The 26,859-nt window shown below is 35.3% G+C and overlaps 1 protein-coding gene across 3 annotated transcripts in view; it reads right to left on the bottom strand.

Moving 5' to 3' along the window:
* Positions 1-18,114, bottom strand: part of ESRRB (estrogen related receptor beta) — a 102,846-nt gene extending 84,732 nt beyond the window's left edge. Inside the window, exons 1-2 of one of the 3 annotated variants that reach the window (XM_039351654.1) lie at positions 16,615-18,112; positions 10,741-10,803 (exon numbers count right to left, since the gene is read on the bottom strand). In XM_039351654.1, coding sequence (XP_039207588.1) covers positions 10,741-10,803; positions 16,615-16,907 — 356 coding nt within the window. In that variant the 5' untranslated portion in view covers positions 16,908-18,112. Of the gene's footprint in view, positions 1-10,735; positions 10,804-16,614 lie in introns of all 3 variants that reach the window. The other 2 variants (XM_039351657.1, XM_039351655.1) reach the window with 2 other exon arrangements.
* Positions 18,115-26,859: the final 8,745 nt, after the last annotated feature.

Consider the following 26,859-nt stretch of genomic DNA (forward strand, 5'->3'; position numbering starts at 1 on the left):
AAAATGAATTCTCAAAGACATTCTTAATGGGAGATTACAAGTTTACCTTTAATATAAATGTGATGTGTGTAAAACAGGCAGTTCTGACATGGTATATAGAAATACTGCTATGCAATCATGGAAGTTTCTGCGGGCCAATTGTCATGACACATTCCATGGCCACGATCCAGTACTGAGTTAAGTGCACTTAAAGCTATTACATTGGCCAGTGGCCAGTATATGGCCTAAGAAGAGTGTATCTAGAGATGGTGAAAGGGCTCCCATGGACAAAAAGTGTAATATTTGAATCAGCCCTAAAACATTCTGAAATCATCTAAATGCTGAGGGAAGCTCTCATTTTTCACAATTAAGTTGTCTGATAGAAAATAAAGCCAAAGTCTTCTGTAGCTCAAGGTTTTGCCTTGCCTTTTCAAACTAGCTTTTATATAAAATCTAGCTAGGAATTTCTAGCACAGCATGAAGAACATTCTGTTTCTTCACTTTCATTCTAAAATCTATTGTTTCTTAAAATGCTGGTAGGAGTTGAGTTTCAAAACCCAAATTTCACCACAGAAACACTGCAATTTGTTTTTAATAAGGTTTTGAAGATAATATGTAAATGGCATAAATATCTTTCTCATGTATTCCTAAAATGAAAAATTATTATTAAAGAAACGTCTGGCAATCATTGTGCATAACTTTAACTATTGGCAATGCATTTATTCCTATGCATCTAACTAACCAACTATCCCTACATTATAAAAAAAAGAATGAGGTTTTCTATATCTTATTGGAGACAAATGAAAATAATGTCATCTGATGGGATCTAGGACGCATACCTTTTTTGTTCTGGTGCCTGCCCTGATTCATGGATGTGGGGTTTTTTTGACATTGTAGGTTTTTATTTGCAATATATTTTTGGGGTTGATGTATGCTTCACAGAGTCATGATTATGTTGGGTGGCAAAATAAATCTTTTAAATCAATAAATACATTGAACCATAGCAGCAAACATTTCCTTTTTAATCTCTGTTCCCAAATCATACTGATGAAAGGAGGAAAGCTTTGGGACATCAAGAATCAATAATGTATATAAGAACCATAGCTCTCTTCAGTTTTGAGAGTCGAGAAAAATTCTTGGAGTTACCATACTTTACTTTTAGTTATATCCTTTATCAGATTCAGATTGGGAGTGGGTGTTCTAGAGTTCTATTAAATATATATCACAAAGTGGAAGCCATCTCAATCCTGATGCTGAAATGCCATTTCTAAGAAATAAGGGGAAGGAACTTAACAATGAAAATGCTATTTATTATAGAAATTGAGTGTACCTATGTTCCTGAATATTCCTAACGCTGAAATAAAAGATTGATGTATTCTATAATGTACTTCTATTGTTATTAATTTTACTGAGTGCTGCCATTTGGTATTCTTGGAAAAAAAAACACTTTTTGATCCCACAAAGATATTAACTGTACTGCCAGACACCAATATTTTACTACTGCATGCTGGATCAGGCAAATCTAAGCTTTTATAAAAGTAAAAAGAACAAGAAGGCTGCCCAAACATTTCAATAGACTAGTCCTTCATGCTTTGCTAAGTAGCACAATCAATGCATAGTACTTTTCTCCTTCAGTGTATCTATGTTAGTATGTGTTTGCATGTAGTAGGAGGTTTACCAGCTCTTGCCCTAAGTTATTGACTAACTGTTCCTAAAAATCTGTAAGGATAAAAAGGGAACTACCATGTGTGGCAGTGACTGCAACTTGGTGTGATTCATCAAGACAGAGTCCATTCATATCTCAATCTGACTGCAGTTATTGGAGTATGCTAATATCTATCACCTTCCACTCCCAAATTCAAACAAAACTAATGCATTTATGAAAGCTGCAATTAAGAAAAATATTGTATCCATTTCCATCTGCGGGATGCAGGCAGCATCCAAAACCACACACCCTCCGATCCACGGAAAAACCTCTCTCCACGGAACCGGTCCCTGGTGCCCCAAAAGGTTGGGGGCCACTGGTCTATGGGATGGGTGGAGGAGACTACTCCACAACTTTGGTGCTGATACAGAGAATAGCCTTGTCTCACTCCACAAATAGAGTCTCCTGAAAGCACAGAGTTTGCAGCAGTTATTACCTGGTGAATCCAATTGGTTGGTCAAATACTGAAGTTATTCAATGCTATTTATAAATAGCTGATGTAATTTGTTAAATGTTCTAATTTTTGCTTTTCCCCCCTCTGAATTCATAATTTATTTTTTGTTTTCTCTGCACTGATATGTGTAATCCTAGGTCTGTGCAGGAATTCAGACTCAAAGGGTATATAGGATAGTACAGCATGCACAAGAAGTATCATTTCCTGACCTTGCACACCTGTCCTTTGCAGCTGATGTGTGATTCTGGGAAAAGGTGTGTTTGTTTATAGCGCCTTCGACAAGTGCTACCTGTGTGCCAAATTGTACCCCTAATCACATTCTGCTCTTTGAATCTGCATTACTGCACAACCCTAATATATATTTCTGCAACTTGCGATATGTCATTCATCTTATGATACAAACTCTAGTCTATAATAGTTGATGCCTTTCTAAATGTATCAGCCAATCTGACCTTTTAACAGGCATCAGATTTTCTTTGTTTTATTCCTCACTCCGTTTTATCTGAATTTTAAGCATGAGATGCCTATTTATTTGACTGGGGAGGGATACTTGTTGTTCACTGTTAAAGATGAGCATTTTTTCCTGTTTCTTTTGGTACCAATTGTTTGCATTTCGCGAATCAATAGGCTGTGCAAAATATTTTGCTCTGAACCATTGTGAGCACAAAATTTCATGAAACTTCCTTTAGTTTTTCATTTCAAGCTATAAGTGGCTTCAAGCTTCAAGTATTTTAAAAATATTTTAAGTTAAGTTTATGGAGACAAATATATTTGTTAGCACTGGAACTCAGATTCTACCCATGACATTGTTGGTTTGTTTGCCATGTTACTTACCTCTGAATCCCACCAATTTCATTTCTGTGATGGTGGAACAAAAATTTCCTGAGTTAAAAAAAATGATGTTAATTTTTAGCTCAATTCAGGAAAAATGCTTCTCCTATCACCATCAAATTGATAGTTTTGTGAAATGCGTATACTTCCCCAGAATTCCAAATATATTCAAAAGTCAAAACAAGGAGCTTGGTTTTCTGTGTTTGCTCTTTTTAAAAAAAAATATTTATTTTTTTTGCTTCTATCAATAATTCTAACAAGACCGTTTTGAGCTTGATTCCTATTTTTTTTAATCTCAGCTATGTTTCCCAATTTTGTGCCATTTGTACCATAAAGATCTTTCCTGAATCTATAATAAATTACCTTGGAATTAGATTTCTTCTTGCTTAATGCCTGTTGCATAAATCTACATTCGAGCCCTTAGTTGTAGAGATCTTTATGTTTTAAATTTATGCAATTTCAGTGAGTTCATGCATCATTTACTCTCTTATCTCATTTGCCTCTTCTGACCTCTGAGCAATTTACCAATAAAAACAAGTCCCCAGTTGCTATTCTGGAATTTTCTCCCAAACACTCCAAATTACCCCCATGGAGTTAATGGAATTGTTTTATACACTGGAAGAACAATGACCCCAGAGCTGTAATTTCTCAGTATTCTCTATCATCTACCATCTACCTCTGCCTTTACCATCACTGGATTCTTAGGTATGAAAAAGAACCAGAGAAAGAGAATGGTAGCAAATTCTAATGTGTGAAGCCTCTGAGCTTCCGACATCATTTTTTTCTCAGAATGTTCCCCCAGGAAGACCTATTACAAGTATTTTTATGGAGTAGGAGAGGACAACAATCTTCAGCCCTAAATCCACAGTCTGCAGCTTTATTTCATGTATCCCTTAACCTCATTTCACTCACACTCATTCATACACACACTTACGAAACAGTCATAGTCAGCTACAAGTTTTTTGTTCCTGCTTTGCTACTTGGAAGAATAAGAGAGCATCACAAAGATGAAAAGAAGAAACAGAATAAGTGTCTCCTCACCCTCCCCATTTTGATGTTGGCCCCCATGTCAAATAAACAATCTCAAAGGAATAATACTTTTAAGTACAACAGTAGCAAAATTAGATGCATACATTTAAAACAGTGGCCTTTAATTGTCCTTCTTTCACATATCCAATAATTTAATCACCTGTAGTTGTTGAAGTAGCTTTATGATACTTGGTGGAAAACCATTCAGACTTGCCATTAAACAACATACAATACTTAAGAAAATCCAGCTCAGTTTATGCGGTTTTCCTCACTTGTGACATAAAAAAAATAATTACTATAAATGTAAAAGAATTAAAAGGTATTTGGATTTAAAGCTTCTCCCTGTTTATCTGAAGGCAAAGATACTCTTTAGACCTTATTAATAAAATCTAAGAGATTAGTATTTAGTATCCAGAAAGCATTTTTTAAAACAGCAGCTTTCTCTATTTTCATCTTAGCTGCTTGTTTTAAAATATTTTTTGAAAGAAAAGACTATTTTCAGCAACAGTAACTTTATAAAATAACTACAATTATAACTTAATAAGCAACAATACACAGAAATAAAATTTCTAGCAATTTTTTTTTAAAAAAAAATAACCTATCAGGACAGTTTTAAAAATCAGAGTTGATCCTTTTTTAGTTCATTAGTGATGTAGGAATTTCAAACATATGTTTAAAAATAGTACATATTCATATTCTACAATAGATTGTTTTTGAAAATGTAGGAATCATTCATAAGGCAAAAATATATTCTTATGTCCAATGTAAAAAATAATTAAAATTATTTTTGCTCTAACGCTAACCATTTTACCTAGATAGCTGTCCTCTCTTAAGCACTTTATAACCAATGCAAGGAAAAGAATCCTGAATTGTTGGATCTAATGTCTGCCAGAAGGATTTTATCATATAATAAATATAGAAAAGTTGTCATATTAAGCTAATGTTTAATGCATACTGAAAACTCTCTAAAACCCTTGAAATTTTGAACCTGCTGAAAGTTATTGTTTTCCTTGACCATATGTCAAGATTAACACTGAATCAATTACATTAAGATTAAATTATAAACATGTTAAGGGCAAACTTTAGCATTATAATAAAAATATGAAGAAAGTAAACTATGACAGAAGAAAAAGTGGTCATGTTATTACTTGTTGAAAGAAATACTTGTAGAATATTCAGCTCATAAATACATTCTCTGTTTGAATGGAAAAATAAGTTCATTTTATCATCAATACTTTGACAATGAGTTAGATAGCTTACAAGCACTTTACTTATCTTGTCAGACTCATGTACCAAGGATAACAACATCCTATATTGGTCAACCACCAAGTTGGCAAAAATTAGTGCTGTGGCTTAAAATGTCTATTAATAAGAGGCAAAATGAGATTGCACCAATATCTTGCAGTGCAGAATCCCCGCCTTACTAAAAGAAAGCCACTTTGAGAATCTACTTAGTAAGCTTCTCTCAAATATTAGAGATCTAGGTCAGAGAAAAAAAATTAAAGAAATACATCAGAGGAAAGTGTTGTTTTACCTTTCAAACCACAGTGTAATTTCATTACCACTCAGGATTACATCTGCACAAAAATGCCATGACTGACCCTCCAGGGCAAATCATAGCAACAATATCTCTTTGCTCTGCTGAAAACGGTGTGCTGCACAGTGTTAGCTAAATCCTGCAGGGGGCTGCCGTGTTCTTCTGTATTCACATCTTATGGTTATTACAGTATAGGGACCCCAAAAGCAATCAGAGCAATTCAGAGGAGGTTTCTAAAGATGTTAAGCTGAACTACTTTGTATCTGCCAAAACAAAGCCCTTTGTCCCAACTCCTCTAATAAAAGAAACAAGTTTGTACTAAACAGGTCCCTGAGTATACCTTTCTGACTAGGCTTGAGGGAAAACAACTTTACATAACTGTCACAATGAATTTAGAATTTTCATCTTTCTTGAAAGATTTATTCAAAATGTTTCCAGGAGCCAGGCTATATGAATATATGATTTTCTGGACAAATTAGGTGCATGTGTATTTATAAATACAGTATATCAAGAAATCTGTCTGTGTTCAGTGGATTTGCATCCAAAAAAGAGCTTGGCTACATTCTTGCTTACCTCAGAATATGTAGGCACATACAGGAATGAAATAGTTGTTTGTTTTCTCTTTTGCATTATGAATGGAATTTCTCTTTACTTTCTGCTGTACACTAGCCAGATAAGCAAATAATACTCCACATGAACAAGTATTCATGTACTGCCACTTATGAAAATGGCTAAAGTTGGAAAGCATCTACAGAAAACCAGATTTTTCTTTTCCAGAGAGAGTTAAATAAGGCATAATAAATAGGGCAATACAATGTAAATATTAAATGTAAACAATCAACTATATAAATATTATCTCTATGTATAAAGAACTTTAAACAACAAAGAGGACAAGCCCTGGGATGAGTAGCTAAGAAAGTCAAATTCAATGCAGGTTAAACAACAAGAAAAGAACAGCAATGAAGGAGATGAACAGGTAGAATGTGTCATTTTCAGTAAAGTATGCTATGTAATAACCACAAAATAATTAGGATTGGATATTTCATGATCTAAGTATCCAAAGGAACCCCAAATCCTTTTTACTTGATTAATATAGCCCCACCAAATCATTGAAAAAAAATACTTCATCATTTTTAAGACAAGTAGTTATAAAAATTAGACTAGAAAATACGAACAAAACATTCCTTTCTACCATTTTTCATATGACATGTACATATAGAAGATGTGTGGAATGATTATTTTGTGATATGCATGTACCATCTAAGAGCATCTCAAATCTGAAAAAATAGCTTTATTCTTTGAAAGTTTAAGCACTATCAGTTGATTGGTGAATCACTGAATTAGTCAATTAAGATATTATAATAATGTGGCAGTCTTAAATGAATAGGGGAAAAAAATTCTTAAATTATTATCTCCTGTTTAAAGAATATGTTGCAGCTTCTACCTACTGTATATTAGTATTACTTATAAAGAAATATTGTGGGTTAATAATGAATGAATTCATTTGAAAATGTATTAATTTGATTAATTGGATTATAATATTCTATATAGATAGAGAGGAAACTTTTAAGAAGTACTGGGTATATACATACTATGTTATTGCTTGTTTTTTTTTAAAAAAAATGGATCACCATGTTTCCACATGGGTTCCTAAGCTGTGTTGGTGTAAAATGAAAAACTAATAAAAATTGTTTTGATAAAAAAGAAAAAAGAAATATTGTGGGTGTTCCCCTGCCTTTTCACACCAGATCTTTTCGAAGAAAATTGCTATTCTTGGTCTCTCACAAAAATCTGCAAAGGTTCCAAATCAGTTTTAGAACTTTTGTAAAAATTCAGTGTTCATGTTTTGATTCTAATGCATTGTAAGTCCTTGCCATTTGGAAGGAATCAAAGCAACAAGTTCATCACATTTTTCCTGAGACAGAACAAAAGAATCAATAAAAATGATTTTGCACACTGATGAATCCTACTAGGATTCCATCACATGCTGTTGAAACTTTGGTTAAACAAGACACAAAACTCAGGAGAAACTGTTCCAGTATTTTAAATACATTTTTACACATGCATGTTCACACAAATACTTTTGAGCTCCTTCTATCTTTCCTTCTCTCTGAACTACGATCAGGAACATAGATGAAGACTGCAGAAAACTGTTGTGTCTGCACCATGTAATAGTAGAAACAAATGAATACAATATACGAACACCCAGATCTTCAAATGGATGTCAGTGACAAGTGACAATTAAAATCACAGTGTAATTTTCTTAATAGTAGCAAACCCTATTCCTTATTTAAACATGCTTATCATTCAAATTGGTTTCAAATGAACTGAATTATCTTAGCTTGATGACCTGTATCAAGCACTAACTCTGTGAAGTCTTAATCCATCCAATATTAGGCATGTTAAGCATGACAATAACAACTGTGCTGTATATATCCATTATAAGATAAACCAGTGAGACCCAATACAATGTCCAATAGTCTAACCACACTAGCAATAACATATCAAGTACAATTTATTCTGTGCAAAAACGTATCTTTTAATCCCTTTTAAACTTACCAAGGCTGATTAGTCTTTATTATTCATGAATTAATTTTATTTCCCTATTGTTACTCAACAACCCTACTCAAGTAACAATAGGGAAACTGACACTGTAACATTTTGTACAATTTTTAAAAAAGAACCTGACAGCTTAAACCTGGTTTTGTTTTTATTCTTTAATCAACATTTAAAGAATCTTCTCTAAATCCCTCAGTGAGAAATAAAAAGGAAAAGGAAAATACAATATAAAGTTGTTTGGGCACGTGTATTTGCCAAATGTATTTCTCAAGCATATTTGTCTACAAAAATTCAGAGAACAAAACACTATTAGGACCGCTACAGTGTTTCCCTTAAACAATGTATTGTTTTTCTTGGAAAGATTTCATTAAAATAAGAGCATAGATTTACTTTATTCAGTATAATTCTTCCTGTAATACTAGCTGATGGTTAAGAATTCAGCGAGAAACACTATTAAATTATAACTGTATTTTTAAAAGTTAAAAAGATAAATGTTACCTGACATACTGAAGAAAAATATAAAGAACTCATCCTCCACAACAATCCCCTTGAAGGGATTCAAATACTGCAACATCTTAAAATATTGCAGCAAAATTCCTGTCTTTATAATATCCAATCATGCTTCTTAATGTTACAAAATAGACAACAATCTAGTTACATTTTCTTACCATTTAACTAAGGAACAATCTCTTGGATTCTTCTATAATGTAGTACTTGCTCACTTTTTGTATTTATTTTTAATAATTCAATTCCATCCCAAAAATTTAATATTCCTATTTACATCTTTTAAAAATCTATAATTTATTTTTTATACAAGCAACTTTATATTGTATCAAAACTGGGTTCAGAAAGAGAGATAAAGTTTTATTCCTTACAGCATAATTTATTTAAAGATACCACTATAGTGATAGCTTGCACTCAGCACAGATAAATATTTACATTCATGCTAGCTGTATGGAAATGCATAAAATATGTAGATACCTAGATATGCTATTTACATTAATTAAAACGTATACAGGTCCCAGTAATGTGAACAGACAGTGAATCTCATAAGCTTTTGTATGTTTAACTCATAATGAAAAACAAGATTTTCAAAATGATTTTTGCTTTTATTCATACAACACATATATGAAAAGGCAGGCATCACGTTTATTTTATTTTCTGCAACATTTTTAAACCAACCCAATCTACAAAAGTCTTTTGCTTATAGAAATATATGAATATGCGATTACATCTGACTCCATTTTTAATATTCTCAGAAGAAATTGCATCAAAGGACAGCTACTATACACTTTCTGAAAAAATATAAGGGAATCCAAGACAAATGCTTAACAATTTTATTAGTAAGTAATGTTTAATATGTCCAATAGTGTCTCGCTATTGCTCTCAATTTAGACTGCATTGCAGGCAATATGGCCTTAATTGTCACCACTTTCTAAACTAAGGAATTACATATTCTTCTCTTCTGATACATACATGCCCAGTTGACTACTAATGTTTGACATTAAGATTTTAGGTTTTGCTTAAATTGCAGCTCCAGAACACATTGTTCCATAATTAATCTGGATTGTTCTCATATATCACCAAGTTTACTAACATGAAAAAATCATATTGCATTAAAAATAGGAGCACTTGAGATGTTGAACGAAATAGAAAGGGCAAACAACTAATAAAAATAGCTAGAAAATCAGAACATGCAGAAGTAGAATGCTTTTGAAATCAGCTGTATCAGAGCAACTATCAAATATATAGGAAAAATATGGCAATCAAAATCAACGAAGTTCATCAAATGTTCTCAAGACTTTATCCCCCAAATAATTTAATACCTATCATACAAGAATGTGAAAAATCTTCTTAGAATTAACTTTTGGCCAGAAATAAATATCCAAGCATATAATAATCTTATACCAGCTTTATGATAAACTGTATGACAAGGTAACTTTTAAAGATTTGGGACAAAACAAAACTTTATTTGTCTAAAGACTTTCTCTTGTAAGCTATTTTCATAGATATTTAAATTTTCCAGACCTAAAAAATGATACAAATATCAGTGGATATTTGTATATGATTGTGATATGTACATGGGACAAAGACATTGAATTTAAAAAATAACTATTTTGTAGATCAATGTAAGTGATGACAATAATATTCCATTCTCTCTGTATTCTAAAGGGGAAATCAGCAATTTTTCAATGGAAAAAATAAAGTTTTTGTAAAACCATTCTTATAATTCTGTTCTCAAGAAAATAGAACAAAATATGCTTTGTGGAGCTATTCATAAAGGCTGTTACAGAGAATTTATCTTTAAAATATAATAATGGAGAATTAGTTTATCTTTATATGAGTCTGACTGTCCATCTGCTTACCTGCCTGCATATAAAGGAATGCACAACACATAAATATGTTTGCAGGAGCAATTATCACACATGGGTTACAATATAAACAATTTGTTAATATACAAGAAAGAAACTAAAAAGATAATTTTAGCCTGATAATCTAATGGTCATTCTAACTATTACTTAGAAGCACATGGAATAAAAGATTACACTTCATTCCAAATTTCAGTATCTGCCTACAATATTTCCCTTTCCTACCCCAAAAACAGGATATAATGGTATGGAAATACCCTAAAAATCAGCACCTCACCAGCAGTGCAGAATCGGACAAGATACGCCGCCTCTGTCTATTCTCAATCCATTCCCTTCCACACTAAAAAACAAAACAAGAATAGCTTGGTCATGGCATGTTACTGCACACAAAAGGGTAAAACAGAATCTCTGGCATGCTAAAATTTGCATGAGAAGGCAAAAACCCTCTGAATGCACAAACTTTGTCACTTATGGATTACATGTTTACTGTTAACAAAATATTCAAGAATATTCTGTACAGACTGATAAAATGAGGACTAGCTTAAAATATTGGGGGAGATTACTTCAAAATCTAAACATGTTGTTTTTCCCTTTTTAGGGGACAGGAGAAAAGGACACCAATGTAAACATAGTAGACACAAAGAATGCAAGAAAGAAAATGCAGTATAAAACTGGCACAAGTTATATGACAATAGAAACTGCTTTTTTGCAACTTGTCCCAGGGAAACACAAAATAATGAATGGCAAGGTTGGCTGTCTGAACTGTTCATGTGCACCAGCAAGCCAATATACATTAGTGCAGCCTTCCTTCATATTGTTTTGAACAGTACCCAAAACTCAGAAAAAGAACACCACCAGTTCCATTCAAATGACATCCAGAGGCAGCACCCAAACCAAGAAAAAAAATGCATATCTGGCATGGATTAAAGGATACATACTATTCTTCTTTGGCTAACATAAGGTTAAGTCATGTGCAGTGAAAGTTGCCTTAATCTGCAAGAGCTTGTTTGTAATTACATTTGCAATTACAAACATGGCAAGGATACCATTCCTACAATATGTTCCACTTCAAGCAGGCGTATTTTCCTAATACAAAGTAGTCTCAAGCAGCAGAGCTCTCAAGTGCTTCTTGATTGACAAGTAATGGGCACTTACATAGAAGGGCCACTTTAAGTGCTCAAAGAATCAAAAGGTAGAGTAGGACAGATAAGGCAAGTCCAGGAGTCAATGCACCAATAATAATAATAATAATAATAATAATAATAATAATAATAACAACAACAATAATAATAATAATAGCAAAAGGCAGCTTTTTTGGAACAGTTTACATCATACTATACCTTTAACACAATCAAACAAAACATCTGCCCATCCTAGGTCCTTGGGAAAGATTTGACAGGTGGATAAAAATGACAAATCCAGTATAAACATCTGACTTACTGTGTAACACAACAGCAACAAGAACAACAATAATAATAATTCCAAAATCAGGTTTTCCTCAAATCCTGTAATAATGTTTATAAGATACCAGATCAGTCAGCTGGAGTATTTACTATTCATTCTGAAAGCTGAAGTGCGTTTCTCTCTTACAAATTCCAAACACACCTGCCCAAGAAATAGAAATACATCTGGATTTCTTTGCTGATGACCTGCAAAAGTTAATTACCACCAGCATCTGCTGTTGAGATACCCCTAAGTCAGCATCCAGGAAAGTCATGAATATGATACACACTAAGAACTAGAAATGACTGCACTATACAACTGCTATTTTATAAATGCTGCACTATTTTCCTAAAGATACAAAAATATAAGAATTTTTTTAAACTTAAAAAAATATTTGTTTTGTGGCTGACATAGAAAAATAAACTCAGCATCACCTGAAACTCATTTATTCCACAGTATGATCCAATAAAATCTATGTGATTTCACCTTAGTAAAGGACTGCAGCTTCTTTACAGTAAGCTGATGGAACATCTAAGTATCCCTAGAATACCCTAGTACTGCTCTTACAATACTCTTGCCCTAAGCACCTCTTTTTCCTCTAGAGTATTAATTGTAATACAGAATGGCAGAATCATAAGAGTATCTGGCTTACTTGGATTCATTCATTTCTTTCTCCGTGTAGACATTTTGCAAGGTGGAGATATTTTTAGAAGAAATCAGTTATTGGTGCATTCATGAATTTGTACTCCAGTTCTTAAATAACTCCAGTTATTAAAAGTAACTCTATCCAAAACAAAGACGTTCCCAAGATTTCAGCACTTAATGAAATGTTTCAGTATGGCATTTAAGAATAGAGAAATTCTGTTTGGCCAAATATATTATCAAAACTTGAAAAAAAAAGAAAAAAAAATAAGTCACAAGAGAAAATAATGGAAAGGAAGCAGAAAATTCAAGGCAAATGATTTCAAGCAACAAATATTGTCTTACCAAAAATAATCCAACCTGTTATAAAATTTCTATCCCAGCAATTTACTTTGATGTAAACCATTCTTCTCTCATGCTAAATGCAATAACCAGAGATTCCTTTCAATCAATATAATGAAAAACTTCTGTTTTGTTTTGCCTAAAATGTTAATAATAAGGCATGTTGTTATTATTTTAAGTAATTGATATGGGAAAAATGGAAATCAAAGGTCAGATTTTCTTTTAATGTTCTGGGCTATATTCATTTCAGGGAAATTAACCAACTCACTTCTTTATATTAGAATTTCCTCCTGAACTATTATGTCAGTAAGGAAACAGATAGAGAGAACAGCAATTGCCTACTATAGTGGCCCAAGCCTATACAGACCACTTATAGCATTATTCAGTGACTCTGTTTAGATTTTCTTTTCGAATTATAGAACTGAAAAAATATATTTCTGTTCCCCTAGATTTCCAGAAGGCCTAGAACACAAGCAATAGACTCATCCAATCTTTGATTTCTTCTTATCACAAAAGAAGGATCCTACCATAGTCCTTCAGAAACCACAAATTATAAACAAAAAACAACAAACATTAATAATGAATCTCCTTTCTCTACTGAGCAGAATCAAATAGTTCCATCTGATCACATTTTTAAATTTCACAGTGCAGTTATTTTTCATGTTTGAACCCAGTTTTATTTTTCATACTGATGACATACTGATGAGGCTAACATTACCGTGGCTTCTTTTAACCTACCAACAGAATCTTTAACATACATATTTGGTGATATATTTATCTATCAAAGTAGTCATCTTTATTTAATCTATTTGCCAGCAGAAATTATCTTAGAACTATCTTAGCTAGAACTGGAACTTAATAACAAAGCAAATAAAAACTGGGAAATTTTACTTGAAGGAATATTATATGCATGATATCATATATCCATCATGCATCTGGTTAACAGACATATATAAACAGACACACACACCTATGCAGAATTCATATATTACATAATTACTGTACTGCAGGGAAACACTATCACTACAATTGAACTAATTTCACGCACTACATCTTTCTTGACCTGTAAGACAAATTGGAGGCTCATTTATTTTGTATGCTTACTTATTAATCCTACTTTGGCCAAAGATTTTGATTTCTATTTTATTCTTCTTATTAAAGTCAGGAAAACTTTTCTATACTGACTTAAAAATTACAGAAAATAATCTACTATGTGTATATAAAGATCAAATTAATAAAAGAACATAGATATGCTTAATGTTAGATTCCTTAAGGGTAAGATCTTGCACTTTGTGAACTTATACAGTAATTGTGCATAGATGTCTTTAGTTACTTAAAACATTCCTATATCATAATACATCCGAACAGGTGGGGAAAGGTCTTCCTTAACCCAAAAGAGTAAAATGTAAGCATCAATAATCTAAGCCTAAACAAAAGCTGATTTTCAGAACTAAACCACCCTCTGATTAGAGGCAGAACAGAATCAGAATTCAGCAATGTATAGAATTTTGCCTTTCACTTCCAGCACCTTGGGTACTGACTAACATTTATTCATACACACTTACACACACACACACACACACACACACACACACACACACACACACACACGCTCCTCACTAGTGGAATACCAAATAAACCAAAAGGACAGTTTTTAGTTACGCTATGCCATGTCCATTTTTAATAAAGCAAAAGAAAAATACAGGTCCTTTTTAACTTTACAAATTGCTATTATAATTAAATATACAGCGTTTATGTATAAAAATAATACTATTAAAGAAAATTAAAGGAACACAATAATTGTGTAACTGATCTAAGTGGCCCACATTCATTATAGAGGTTTATCTTGACAGATGATACATAGGTGCAGAGAGAAAAATGATCTTGTACCAATATTACATATATGGAAGGTCTACATTTATTAGAATTATTATTCACATAACTATAATTATAGTTATGGTCTTCTATACTGTATAAGCATGTAAACATAAGTTGAAATAAGATCCAGAAAGGGAATTTTAGAAATGTATACTCTCTGTTACCATTCTGCATTCCCAAATCATCTTAAAGATGAACACCTCTGAGTCTTATTTAACAGCACTTCTTTCTCTTTAAAAACTGCGAAGTCCATTATTTCATAGCTGAAATAATACCCTCATTCTGGATCAGATCCAGTTTTGTTTCCTTTCCTTTTTAATTGCAAACACAGCATTCTTGGCTACTTTATATTACTGTAATCCTCTCAGTGTAGAAAGTCATTAGGAAGAATCAGGGAAGGGCTTTGTTTATTTTCCTGAACTGTATCTATTTGCATGCAACAAGGTGGATACAAACAAAATGTTTAAAGGAAAAACACAGTGCCAGTGGCTGTAAATAGTACATATCTTTTTAAAGGCAAGAATGTTTTCTATTCTAGTTAATATTTCTAACAAAATATTAAAAGTATCAAATACATTCTTACATTAAGCCACTGTCCATAAAATGTAAGCAAAGATTTAAAGATAGTTTTTTTTTTCAGGAAGATACTTGGCACTTATCAAAACATTCAAGAAAACAAAAACCTGAACATTTTTTATTGGCAAACAAATGGAATGAACACAAAAATACAATGAACAGACATAAAGAACCAGGAGCATTTAGTCTTTTCCAGGAAAAGAGAGGTGTCAAAAGGTAACAGAGAAAATGCTAGTTACTTTTAGTAAAACTGTGGTTTTTCTTAACTACTACTAAGTTGGAGCTGTTGAAATTATATCATATAATTCCACTTAGTTGATAACATCTGGTGTTGTTCAGGTTTTCTCAGATGAAGGCACAAAGGGGGGGGGGAGATGCCTGAGGAACTCATGTGTTTAAAGAGAAGAAGCAGTCACGAGAAAGAATCACAGTAACAAGAGGAGACCGGGATCACAAGCGAACTCAGTCCGCTTTCCAAAGTTCAGCATAAGACTCAAGACTTCACTAAACAATCTCTTCAGGCACAGCCGCGCCGCTCCTCAGCCCGCCACGCGAAGGGAAAAGCCACCAGCCAAGTGTCAAACTGACATCAGTTCCAGCTTGGAATATACACTTGCTTAACTCTAAGCGCCGCTGCCCTGGGTGCCGTATATGCACAGAAGATCTGGAGAACTTCAAATAATATACACCTTTACTCGAAAACAACCACTAAAAGTGTACCCGATTTTACAAGAAAGTAAAACAAAAAAAGCTCAGCTTTTTGAAAGCAGAGAAGGCGATCCGGCCGTTTTAATCAGTTTGCATGCTCCAGAAGGAAAGTGGCGCCCGCTAAGCAAACTGCTTCTTTACAAGTCTTTTCTCCCGCTTGCTTTATTTTATTTCCTTTATCTCTCCTCGCAGGGAACACACACACCTTACAGTTTTCCCTATTCTATACGAGAAAGCACATTCTTCTGGCTTTTCTGGACGGAGCAAAGTAATACACGCGCGGGGTCGCCTGCACGCTCAGGAGATTGGTGAGCCACCCCTTCGCTTTACAGAAGAGGGGGAAAGTTTGAGTGCTCTTATAAAACACTCTCTTACACACACACACACACACACACACACACACACAACACGTTAATCACCACCACCACCCACACACAAACACACACTGTCCCCTTTCCAACTCCAACTCCTGAACCTTCCTGCCATTTCCGTCAGAAGCAAAAAAAAAAAAAAAAAAAGCAAGACATTCCGGCGAAGGAAAGAAAGCAATGGGGGCACCTACTGGTTATGATAGCTGAGAGGATCTGAGATGCAAAGTTCGGAAATGTCCATCAGTTCTGTTTTAGCATTCCCAGTTGGCAGAGAAAAAACGACTAGGTCGCACCGAAGAGAAAGAGAGGGAAGGGGGGGGGGATCGGGAACGGCGAGGCAATTAAAATAAATACTCGAAGCGGGAAAGAAAAAAAAAAGGAAAAACCACCGAGAGCGACTGGGAAGGCGTCGGAGGAGGCGGACTAGAGGAAGCGGGGAGAGCGCAGGAAAGACGGAGAAGGAGAGGGAGAAAGACAGAAGCATTCAAGCTCATCCACACGCCGCTCTTCGTCCAATCACACTGAGACAAGCCGGGAGCTGGGAGCCAGCAAGCGCGGAAACCTCGGCAGGAGAGATTTAGACGCCACTAACCCCTACTGTAGCTTTAAGACGGGGAGATTGATGAATATGGCACCGCCGCTATTGGCTACCTCTCGGGGGTTGGACTTAAAGTGACAGAGCGGCGGCGGCGGCGGCCGCGCGGGGGGGGGGGAGGCGGCGAGGGCGAGGGAGGTTGCAGGGGGCAAGGCGCGGGGACTTGCTAACCTCGCCGGCACGTGGCCGGGAGGCCGCCGCTGCCTCAGCTCGCAGGCTGCGGTTCCCAGCCGGTCGCTTGGAGGGGGGCCACGTGCTGCGCCCGCTCCTCCAGCTCCCTCCCCCCAACCTCTCCCCTCGAGCAGCCTTTGGCTGGGGACGCGGCTCGAGCGGAGCGAAAAGCGCGAGCCGGCCGGAATCCTCGTGGCTGCGGGTGGCGGGCCGAGCGCGAGCCCGCCGATTTCGAAGCATTTGTCGGGGAAGCGGAAGAGGAGGAGACGGAGGCGCTTCTAGCGGTGGCGCCCGCCTGGCTTGCCTCCACGCCCGCCTGGCTTGCCACTGGGCAACCGAGTAAAATGAGCGGATCAGAGAGAGAGAGCGAAGTGGAAGCGTAAACGTCGAGGAGCTGCGTGGGAGCCGGTCTTTGAGCAGGCAACGCGGACTTTAACGCTCCGAGCAACCACCACCCGCCTGCGATTGCGGACTAATGAAAAGGAGGCGTTGAGCTCCTAAACTCCAGTTGTAGTTGGGGTTTGTTTCTTTGGGGGGGGGGGAGAGCGGTCAGTATTGCTTGCGACTAAATAAGGTCAGTTTATTTTGCAACTTTTGAAAAGAATTCGTTTTCCGCCCCGAATCTGAATTGGCGGGAGGGCGCTGATCTCAAAAGCTGTTGGCTCGGTTTATCAAAGCGCGACTCAGGATGCTGCTCTCTTTCTGTGGTCGGAGGTCAGGGTAACCGGCTTCTTAGAAATGTCAACCTTTCGGAAACAAGTGTACCTGCTTTTTTTTTTAATGCATTAATTAGTAAAAACAAGGATTTCTTTTTTTCCATTATGTACAAAGGCAGAGTTTTGTAAGGTTCCTGCGAAGTTTTATTTTTCACTCCAAGGTGGAAAAGGAGGATGTGTGTTAAAGAGGTGTTACCCTGGGGTTGGTGTGTGTTATTTTTATCAGCCCGCAGGATGAAGGCCTCTTGGCTGAAGATTATGGGAATGCAGTTTACCACATTGGGTTGGGAAAAGGTGAGTGGCCCAAAATCACCCAGCGGATTTCTCTCCTTTAAAAAATACCTTGATCTCCCACCACTTCCTATGAGTATGTATCCCATTCCAAAATTACAAACCCCCCAAGTGAAACTCTCCTTACTGGTTGAACTCCATCTCTCAAAAGTCAAAAAAGGCCAGAGGGATAGAGATTGATGGTTAAGGAGAGAGCCTTGCCCTCATTCAATAGTAGCATACAAAAATTAGAAACACAGAAAACTGATGGCAGAAAAAGATCCACCGAGTCTGCCCTTTGAGTTTTTTTGTTTTATATATATACACACACACAGGTGCATATGTACATATATACACACAATAGAAGAGAATATTTGTAGTTCAGGTGTGAACTGTGGGTTCCTTGGTGTTTCCTGAGCTTGGTTGTTTCCTTGCAGATGTTTCATTACCAAACTAGGTAACATCACTAGCACTCATTACAAATGATTTGGTAATGAAATGTCTGCAAGAAAACAACCAAGCTCAGCGAGTACCAGGGACCCCCCCCCCGTGTGTGTGTGTGTGTGTGTGTGTGTGTGTGTGTGTGTTGCTGAGAAAATAACCATGAAATTGAATCTTACAAGACTCTGGATCCAGCAGGCATTTTAAACATGCTAAATGTTAGCTGGATCATAAACATGAGTTGCATTCCCAAGGACATTTAATTTCAACCTAAAAGGAAGATGGGAACTTGCTGTGCACTATATCAGACTACTGGTATCTTTTAGTGCGCCAAATGGCAACCTCTAGTATTGCTCTCTAAGTAGAAGCTTTTCCCAACCTTTGGTGTAAATGATTGGGATTGAACCTTGGAACTTCTCCCTGTAAAGCATATTTTCTGATGGTGCTCTGCCCCCTCTCGTTAAGAATTAATGCACCGAACTGTGATATCAAATGTGGTACTTATAAGACAACAGCTGCACTGGAATTAATTTTATTATAAAGTTTAATGACTACATTTGCTTTTTGGCATGAAGCAGATCACATATGTAAAAACATTAGCAAGTGTCAGTCTAAAAAGTTGCTTGATGGCATCCTAGGAACTAGAAGCAAACAATAATTTGTCAATCCAGCTTTGGCTCATTAAGTGATCTTATGCATGATAAGCCTTAAACATTTTCCATGTTCATTTAAAGAAGTATTTATGAAAATCCTAAGTATAAAGTACTGTATCATAAACCCAATCATCTGCCCAAAGTCGCAGAAAATCAGATTTGGAGAAATGAATGGGCATACAAATCTGTGCATCTAAAAGGAATGTCATTTTCCTGCAAAGCATCAAGCAACCCATACTGCACAGGACGAGGAGCAAGTGGAACTTTATCCATGCTATTCTGAGAAGTTCACTACAAGTTGAGGAAAACAAAAACATTCTGTAATTTTTATACAGAGGAATGGGTGAAAATGGACAAAACAACAGAGCATCAAGACAACCTAAAGTCAGTAAGATTTAATAGTTGTAAGGTACCTTAACCTAAAATAGCACATGATATTATGCAAAAGATATCATGTGAATACAGTTGACACCATTTCTTTCTTTGTTATTTTAGTCAGTTAAAAAAGAAATGGCAAAAGCAAAAGAAATGCAAGAAGAGATTCTAAAATATTGTTTCTTAAACTTTATATACTTAAAGACCAGGCTGAAAAACAGCATAGCGAGAGAAGCTGTGTGGGAGGAAGACTTGGGGGGGGGGGAGAAAAAATGTTTTGTTTTTTTTTAAAAAAAAGGTTGCACGATAGTAAGAAAACTGGCTCTGAAAATTGAAACACACTTCTAGCATCTCTATTAAAAATACTCTCTATTAAAATAAATAAAATCCATCTTAAAACAAATGTGAAGATAGCTTGCAGAAATATAAAGACCATAAAAAAATTTCAGCTCACACTGAAAGATTAGATGGGTCAACAAACCTATAGTAAAACTCGCATGTAGCAAAAGTGCAAAAATAAGGATTTAAGAGCTTGGCATATTGTTGACTATGAAAACATCCTCTATGATGTCAAGCTCAGAAAATAGCCAGATTGCCACAGAGAAAGGCAGAAATAGCCAGGAGTAGCTTATTGTATTGCATATAGATTTCACTTTAGCTAATGAAGACTGATATACCTAAAAGCTCAGTGCTCAGATTAATAAAAATCACTTTTAAAATACAAGGGATGTTGTGATGCTTTATATACCGTAATGGGCTTTTAAAGAAGCAAGATTTTATTAATTGATGTTCCATATAATGCAATTATTTGTTGACTTCACATGATGTAAACCTAATAGGTCATTCAGTTAAAACATATGAATATGTAACGAAGGCATATACATGTAATACATTGTTCAACAGTGGAACCTGCTGTTCCTGGAAATAATAATTTCAAAGGGGATAGATACTATGTGTTGTAAGGGTACATGAGAACAATTCAATAGCCTTTGCCATTGCATTGCAACAAATGCAGCATCTTTCGCTCTTAATTATTTATACTTCTGGTTTGAGGTCAGATGAAATTAAGCTGTTATTTGAAAAAAGATATGAGAGGCAGATACACAGCCAGTATGCATCCAGTGTATGAACAGAGAAAATCATTGTGCCCAAATTGGCTCCATGTTATGATATCCAGGTGTTCATGAATTATTTGATTCATTTTGAGTTATAAACAATACAAAAATAGCAAAACTAATGATAAGCAATTTATTTGCAATAGTCACATATAGGAGAAGCATTTTTCATATTTTTGGAGTGATCAAATCATTCAGACAACATCTTAAATGCAAGACATCAGATTGAAGATCATTCAGAACTCTGCAAAGAATAAGACTGCAGTGATTTTGTGCTAAATAGATATTAGAGAAAAAGCTAAACATACTCTGATATTAAAAGTCAAAGCCTTCAGAAATTAATGTAATGTTCATTTTTTTCTAAGTTAAAATGCTTTTTTAAAATGTAGCCCTTAAAATTGTCCTACTTGTTTTTCTATCTTCTTATATTTATATATAAAAATATATAAATAAAAATATTGATTTTTACATTTCCTGTGTTTTATTTATTATCTGCTTTTAGTTTTTCTTTTTAACAAACAGTGCTTTAGTGCTCATGAGAGCAGCAAATTCTGGGGAATTCTGGAAATGAAGTCCACAACAACTGCTCTAGAGACATAACCTGAAACTGATAAAAGGAGTATGGAAATTCTGTCATGAAGCATAACAAATTAAAGATGCGCAAAGGAGGCGTGTACAGTTTCCCTTTCTAAATGTTTTAGACAGAGAAGCATCAAAACCACAGATGCCCAAAAAACTCAACTTTGTCTCTCGCGGTGGAATGTTTCCTGTCCTGGTCCATTTCAAGACTCTTGGCTTACAGTTCTCTGATCCCATAATATATCTGAATGGCAATCCATTAACAGGATTCAACATTGAACAATTGCAGAGATAGAGAGAAAAGTAACACATGTGTAAATATGGCCCACTATTCACATATTTTTAAGTGCTTAGCTGAACCTCCAAAAACAAATACTGAATTTTAAGGGAGGTGCTGGCTTCCAGTAGCAGAAGTTTTTAATTTATCAGGGCCTGGTAGAGTAAACCACCTGATTGGCTGGCACTGATTTCATGTGGTCTAATTAACTGATAACAGAAATACAATGAAGGTTTGTGCTCAGATAATAGACTCCTGCTGACAGAGAAATGCCAATATAAAAAAAGAAAAGGATTTCTGAAAAGGGCTCAATAGAACTATTACTGGTAGAAAAATTAATTTTGCTTTATAGTTAAGTGTAAAAGGGAAAATGGAACTTTCCCTTTTTCTGGGCTAGTTTCTTCAGCCTCTAAGAGGCCACTAGTCTGAACTGTCTCTATTTTTCATGAACTTCCCAAGATTCATACATAAGAATGGCTCATATTAGAGTACAATGGTTTATATATTTCTCATATTCCTGATTTTATTGTAGCTCTTTATTATCATATATACATTGAAGGCACTGGAAAAAGTCTTAGGTAACATGGGCCTATACTAAGCTATATAGATCGGTTAGCACAAGATCCTCAAAATGACTGTTATCTAATTTATGGAAAAATACATTTTAGCTTCATGACAAAAATAACTCAATTTTCCTGTATTAACACAATCCTATACATATTTGTTCAGAAATCAATTCCAGATAAATATATAAAAGTATTTCTCCTTCATATAGTTCTTAGATATGTTGGCACAAAATAGTAACCTACATATACTGTACTTCACACATAGAAGTTTACAGCCTGATTATTACAGGGTGTAATACGATTATCAAACAATTGATATGTATGAAATGACTATTTTAAGTCAAAAATGTTGAGGCAGAGTTATATATATCACATCCCCAAAACCAAACGGACACCGGTAACATCTTTGTTTGAACATTGCTAGATCATGGCTACCAAAATATATAAACTACACAATTAATCCAACCAATAATTTCCCACATTTCGAAGTATTCTAAATTGGGTGGGGAAGATTTTGGCAACCTGACTGATGGTAAATGAAGTCCAATGATATCTCAAAGACTGCTGATTCTACATCTTATTTCTTAAATAAATACTTTTATAACATCCTATCTTTGCCTTCAGAAAACATTTTATAACAATAACTTCCACATTTCTGTACTACCCTGCAAAAACGTAAGTGTAAAGTAATGAAAATGTAGTTTCTTATTTGTAGGAACTCCTGCCTCATCCAGTTTAGCAGATTAAATTACCCAAGGTAATTTCATCTCATCCTGTAGATCTCAGTTCATACTTGCTGGCTTGTCTTTTTTTGTGAATTCAAGCCTCCAAAACAAACTGCTTTAAAAAAGAAAAAAAAGTGGAAGTACTGCAGGTGAAGGAAATAAGTACAGAAAGTCAAGTATTAATATAGATGTTGAAGAAGTCCAGAAAGTTGATTTTATTTATTTTTTATTAGTTGATCATACTAAACTATCAGTGTTTTCAGTATACTGCCAAAACGCAAAAACCAAAAGCACAGATTTTTGGATTTTATTCTAGCACATCCCTGCATGTGTCAAAGACACACTAGTCCATTTGAAAGTCACAGCAATTTGAACAGTTTGGGTAATAGCACTTCTCATCCTCTATCTGTTGTCAGACTTTGCAATCAGCAAGAAAGGACTACAGCAGAGCACAAGATCCCTCAGAATAAACCCCAAAAAACAGAAAGGTCACAAAAAGGGAAGGTCTCCCATTGACTCTATTTCAATCAAGTGTCAACACAAAAAAAAAAAAAGCAGGGGGATATCCCCAATATTTTCTGGGTTTCTTCAATCCCTTCTTAAATTGGAATGCTAAAAGCTTTTCACTTTCCCAAGAATTGTCTCTCCTTGCTTAAGAAGATTTTCCAAGCAGCTTTAGACTTTTATGAAGAAGTTCTGTCAGACAAGTGTGCAATCTTAAGGCATGTAGCAATTTGCTGTTTTCTTGTGGCTCTTGCGCTCTTCTGCCCCTGGTGCATAAGCCTTCAAACTGAAGACAAGCAACTGCACAGATATGTACACTGTAAAGCCTGCAAACAAACTTATTTCTGCAATTTGATCATTCCTGTCTGATCTTTATTGAAGGTCCCATTTGGTGGGCTCTTTCCAAAGTGGGCCCATTTTAGAACATTTATAAATTTATATTGTGTTTACATTTATATTGAAAGACAGATTAGAAATCATTTAAATTATCCGAATTCTTAAGATTAGGAATGAAAAATCTATCACTCTTCTAAAGTTGCTGGACTAAGTGCAACTTTGTTAATCTGAGTGAACCTAATCAGATTTGTTGCACAAAATATCTGAGGAATACTGCACTCTCTAGCCTGGCTTTAAAATATAGATGAACTTTGATCACACACCAGCTCCCATCTTGACTTTTTGACACACAGAAACACATCCTGTTTCTGGGACCAAAGGCAGACTGAAATATTAGATGAGTCTTGAGGAGCTTACTTTAAAGCAGCAATACTCATCCTTGGCAACTTTAAGATGTGTGTGCTTCAACTTCCAGAATTCCCCAGCCAACATATATTGAAGTTCACACATCTTTAAGTTGTCAAGTTTGAGAAGCGCTTCCTTAAAGCGTACAAGTATTATTCTGGTTCTCAAGGGAGTTATCTCCTAACTGCAGTTCCCAATTCCTATTAATGCATATCCCAATACCCTCCTGTTTTTATTTCCCAGTCTTTCTCCAACCAATGTAGTTTGTTGATATTTACGTTATTCATTGCCCCGTTTGTAGAAAGTGCTTCCACCTTACAATGCCTGGAGCAGTGGTACCATTGAAACAGTTCAGCCTTCTTATTGCAAGGTAACTTTAACAAGGATCAGTTCAGAAACTCCAAAGTCATAGTTTAGCTTTTGATTTATATTTTTTGTTGCCTGAGGACATTTCCCCATGGAGGTGGCAAAACTGGCCATTTAGAATTACAGTTGCTAGCAATCTGAACCAAAATGACTATCAGTATGGAAAGCCAAAGTTAAACACAACAGGAACTGGAAAGCCACAGGTAATCCACCCAAGTATAGAAATAAAAATGTAGTTTGATGGAACATTAGAAAATATTATTATTTATAGAGGTATGTTCATGGTGTCTAATGCATTTCAGGAGTTCATGCCATGCCAAAGGGAATCTAAAACAACCCTATTCTTCCTAAGACTGGGCCCATTCACACATGGCATTTAGGCCAATCCAAGTTCACCTCTGCATCTGCATGTTCAAATTATTGTCCTTATTGGGCAGCCTAGCCAACTGATTTTGCTGATTGAACACTGGAACTTGAGAGCCAGTGGTTTTCTCTTAGTAGAAATTCCTGCTTCATCCAATGTAACAGATCAAATTACTATAAGTGAGTAATATGGAAATAGAAGTGAAGTGAATCAGGCTTAAGTCAAATCCTAAGTTTCCTCAGGATTTATTTTTGGTCTCTTCCTATCAAATCATAGCATGAATTAAGACAATCCAGTTTGGTTTTGAATAAAAATAAACAGGAATGGTGTTGATATAAGAATAATCACCAAATGTAGACATTATTGCTGACAGTTTGCAACAGCCAGTGAGTCACTGCTTAAGATTGTAACGAAAGAGTTGCTGGAGTTCCCCAGGTCTATTCAGAGAAATATGAATAAAAAGGGTACAAATTTTAAGAGAGGTGTAAGTAGAAGTTAGGATGGTTTATTGCCTTAATTCAGATGCAATCTTAGCATCTTCACAGATGTTCATTGTGGAATGCAAATTCAACATCATGTAGGACAAAAGAAAATTTAGCTGGCCCAGGACTGAATGGCAGTGATGTTAAGATTAAAACATGGCCATAACAAGTAACAATGTCTTAAGTATGCAAAAGGGAAGGAAAAATATCAGTTTTGAACTAATGTTTACTTGCTTTTCTCTAGTTCTGTTATCTCCTTAATTTTGAGCTTGGATGATCTTGAAAAGCTAAAGAGGCTCAAATGTGGTTTTTACTTGGATGAGAGACCACCACCATCTGTAGGGTGGCTGAGAAATCAAAAGACAACCTAGAAACCAAAAGCAAATCACTTGTACTGTTGCCAAGAAAACTACATGGATATGTCCATGATGTCACCAAGAGTCAAACTCAGTTTGAAAGGTGAATGATGTTGGGAAGTAGATTGCATTGTCAGAAAAGAATCCAGCAGTACCTTATGATCAAAGGCATACTTTCAGTTCTGAACTAGAGCATTTCTAACTTAACTAGTGAGAAAGAATTATATCAATAATAAAATAATTTCATCCCTGTTTCTGGCAAACACTGGATGCTGTCAACATCTTGTTGTTGATGACAACAGTGTTTTTGGTATTCCACAACCAAAAAATGATTTTATAGGATTGATCTGAAGATCTGCTACAGCTTTCAAGTATGCACAGTTATTGTGCTTCTCCTCATTGCCATTAAATACTTGGAAAGATACTCCTCTGATATTTTCTGGTCTATCACCAAATTCTGCTCTTTCTGGAGACTGGGAAAACTTATGTTACTAAAGCATGCTAACAATGAGGTGAGATTTGTCTCAATAATCTTAATGTCTTAGGCCCAATACACCTCAACATCTTCATAAATGATCTAGATGAGGGGATAGAAGAAGAACTCATTAAATTTGCAAACGACACCAAGGAAAAAACAGCTAACCAGACTCAAGATTCAGAAGAAACTTACAGACTTGAACACTGGGCCCTATCCAACAAAAGGCAATTCAATGGTGAGAAAAGTAAAATTGTACACTTAGGCAAGAAAAACCAAATACACAGGTATAGAATAGCTGGTATTTGGCTCAAGAGTAGCAAGAGGGTGAGGGCTTGAGGTATTCTAATAGACCAGTATGATCCAGCAGCTGCTGAAAAAGCTAATAGAGTTCTTGGTTGTATCAACAGAGAGATAGCATCAAGATCATGAGAAGTGATAATGCCACTTTATAATGCACTATGAAGCCACACTTGGAATATGATACAAAAAGATGTTGAGACCCTAGAAAGAATTCAGAGATATTTATGGAGATTCTCAGTCATCCCAGTCATGGTTGTCCCAAAGGTGTTTTTTCAAAAGGCAAACTGGACTTCGTTTTTACTTGAAGACATTTCACTTCTCATCCAAGAAATATCTTCCATTCAGGAATTGAAGAAGCATCT

Source organism: Crotalus tigris, unplaced genomic scaffold, assembly GCF_016545835.1.
Source record: "Crotalus tigris isolate CLP2741 ecotype Arizona unplaced genomic scaffold, ASM1654583v1 scf7180000018371.15429387391:27106975, whole genome shotgun sequence".
Classification (NCBI taxonomy): Eukaryota; Metazoa; Chordata; class Lepidosauria; order Squamata; family Viperidae; genus Crotalus; species Crotalus tigris.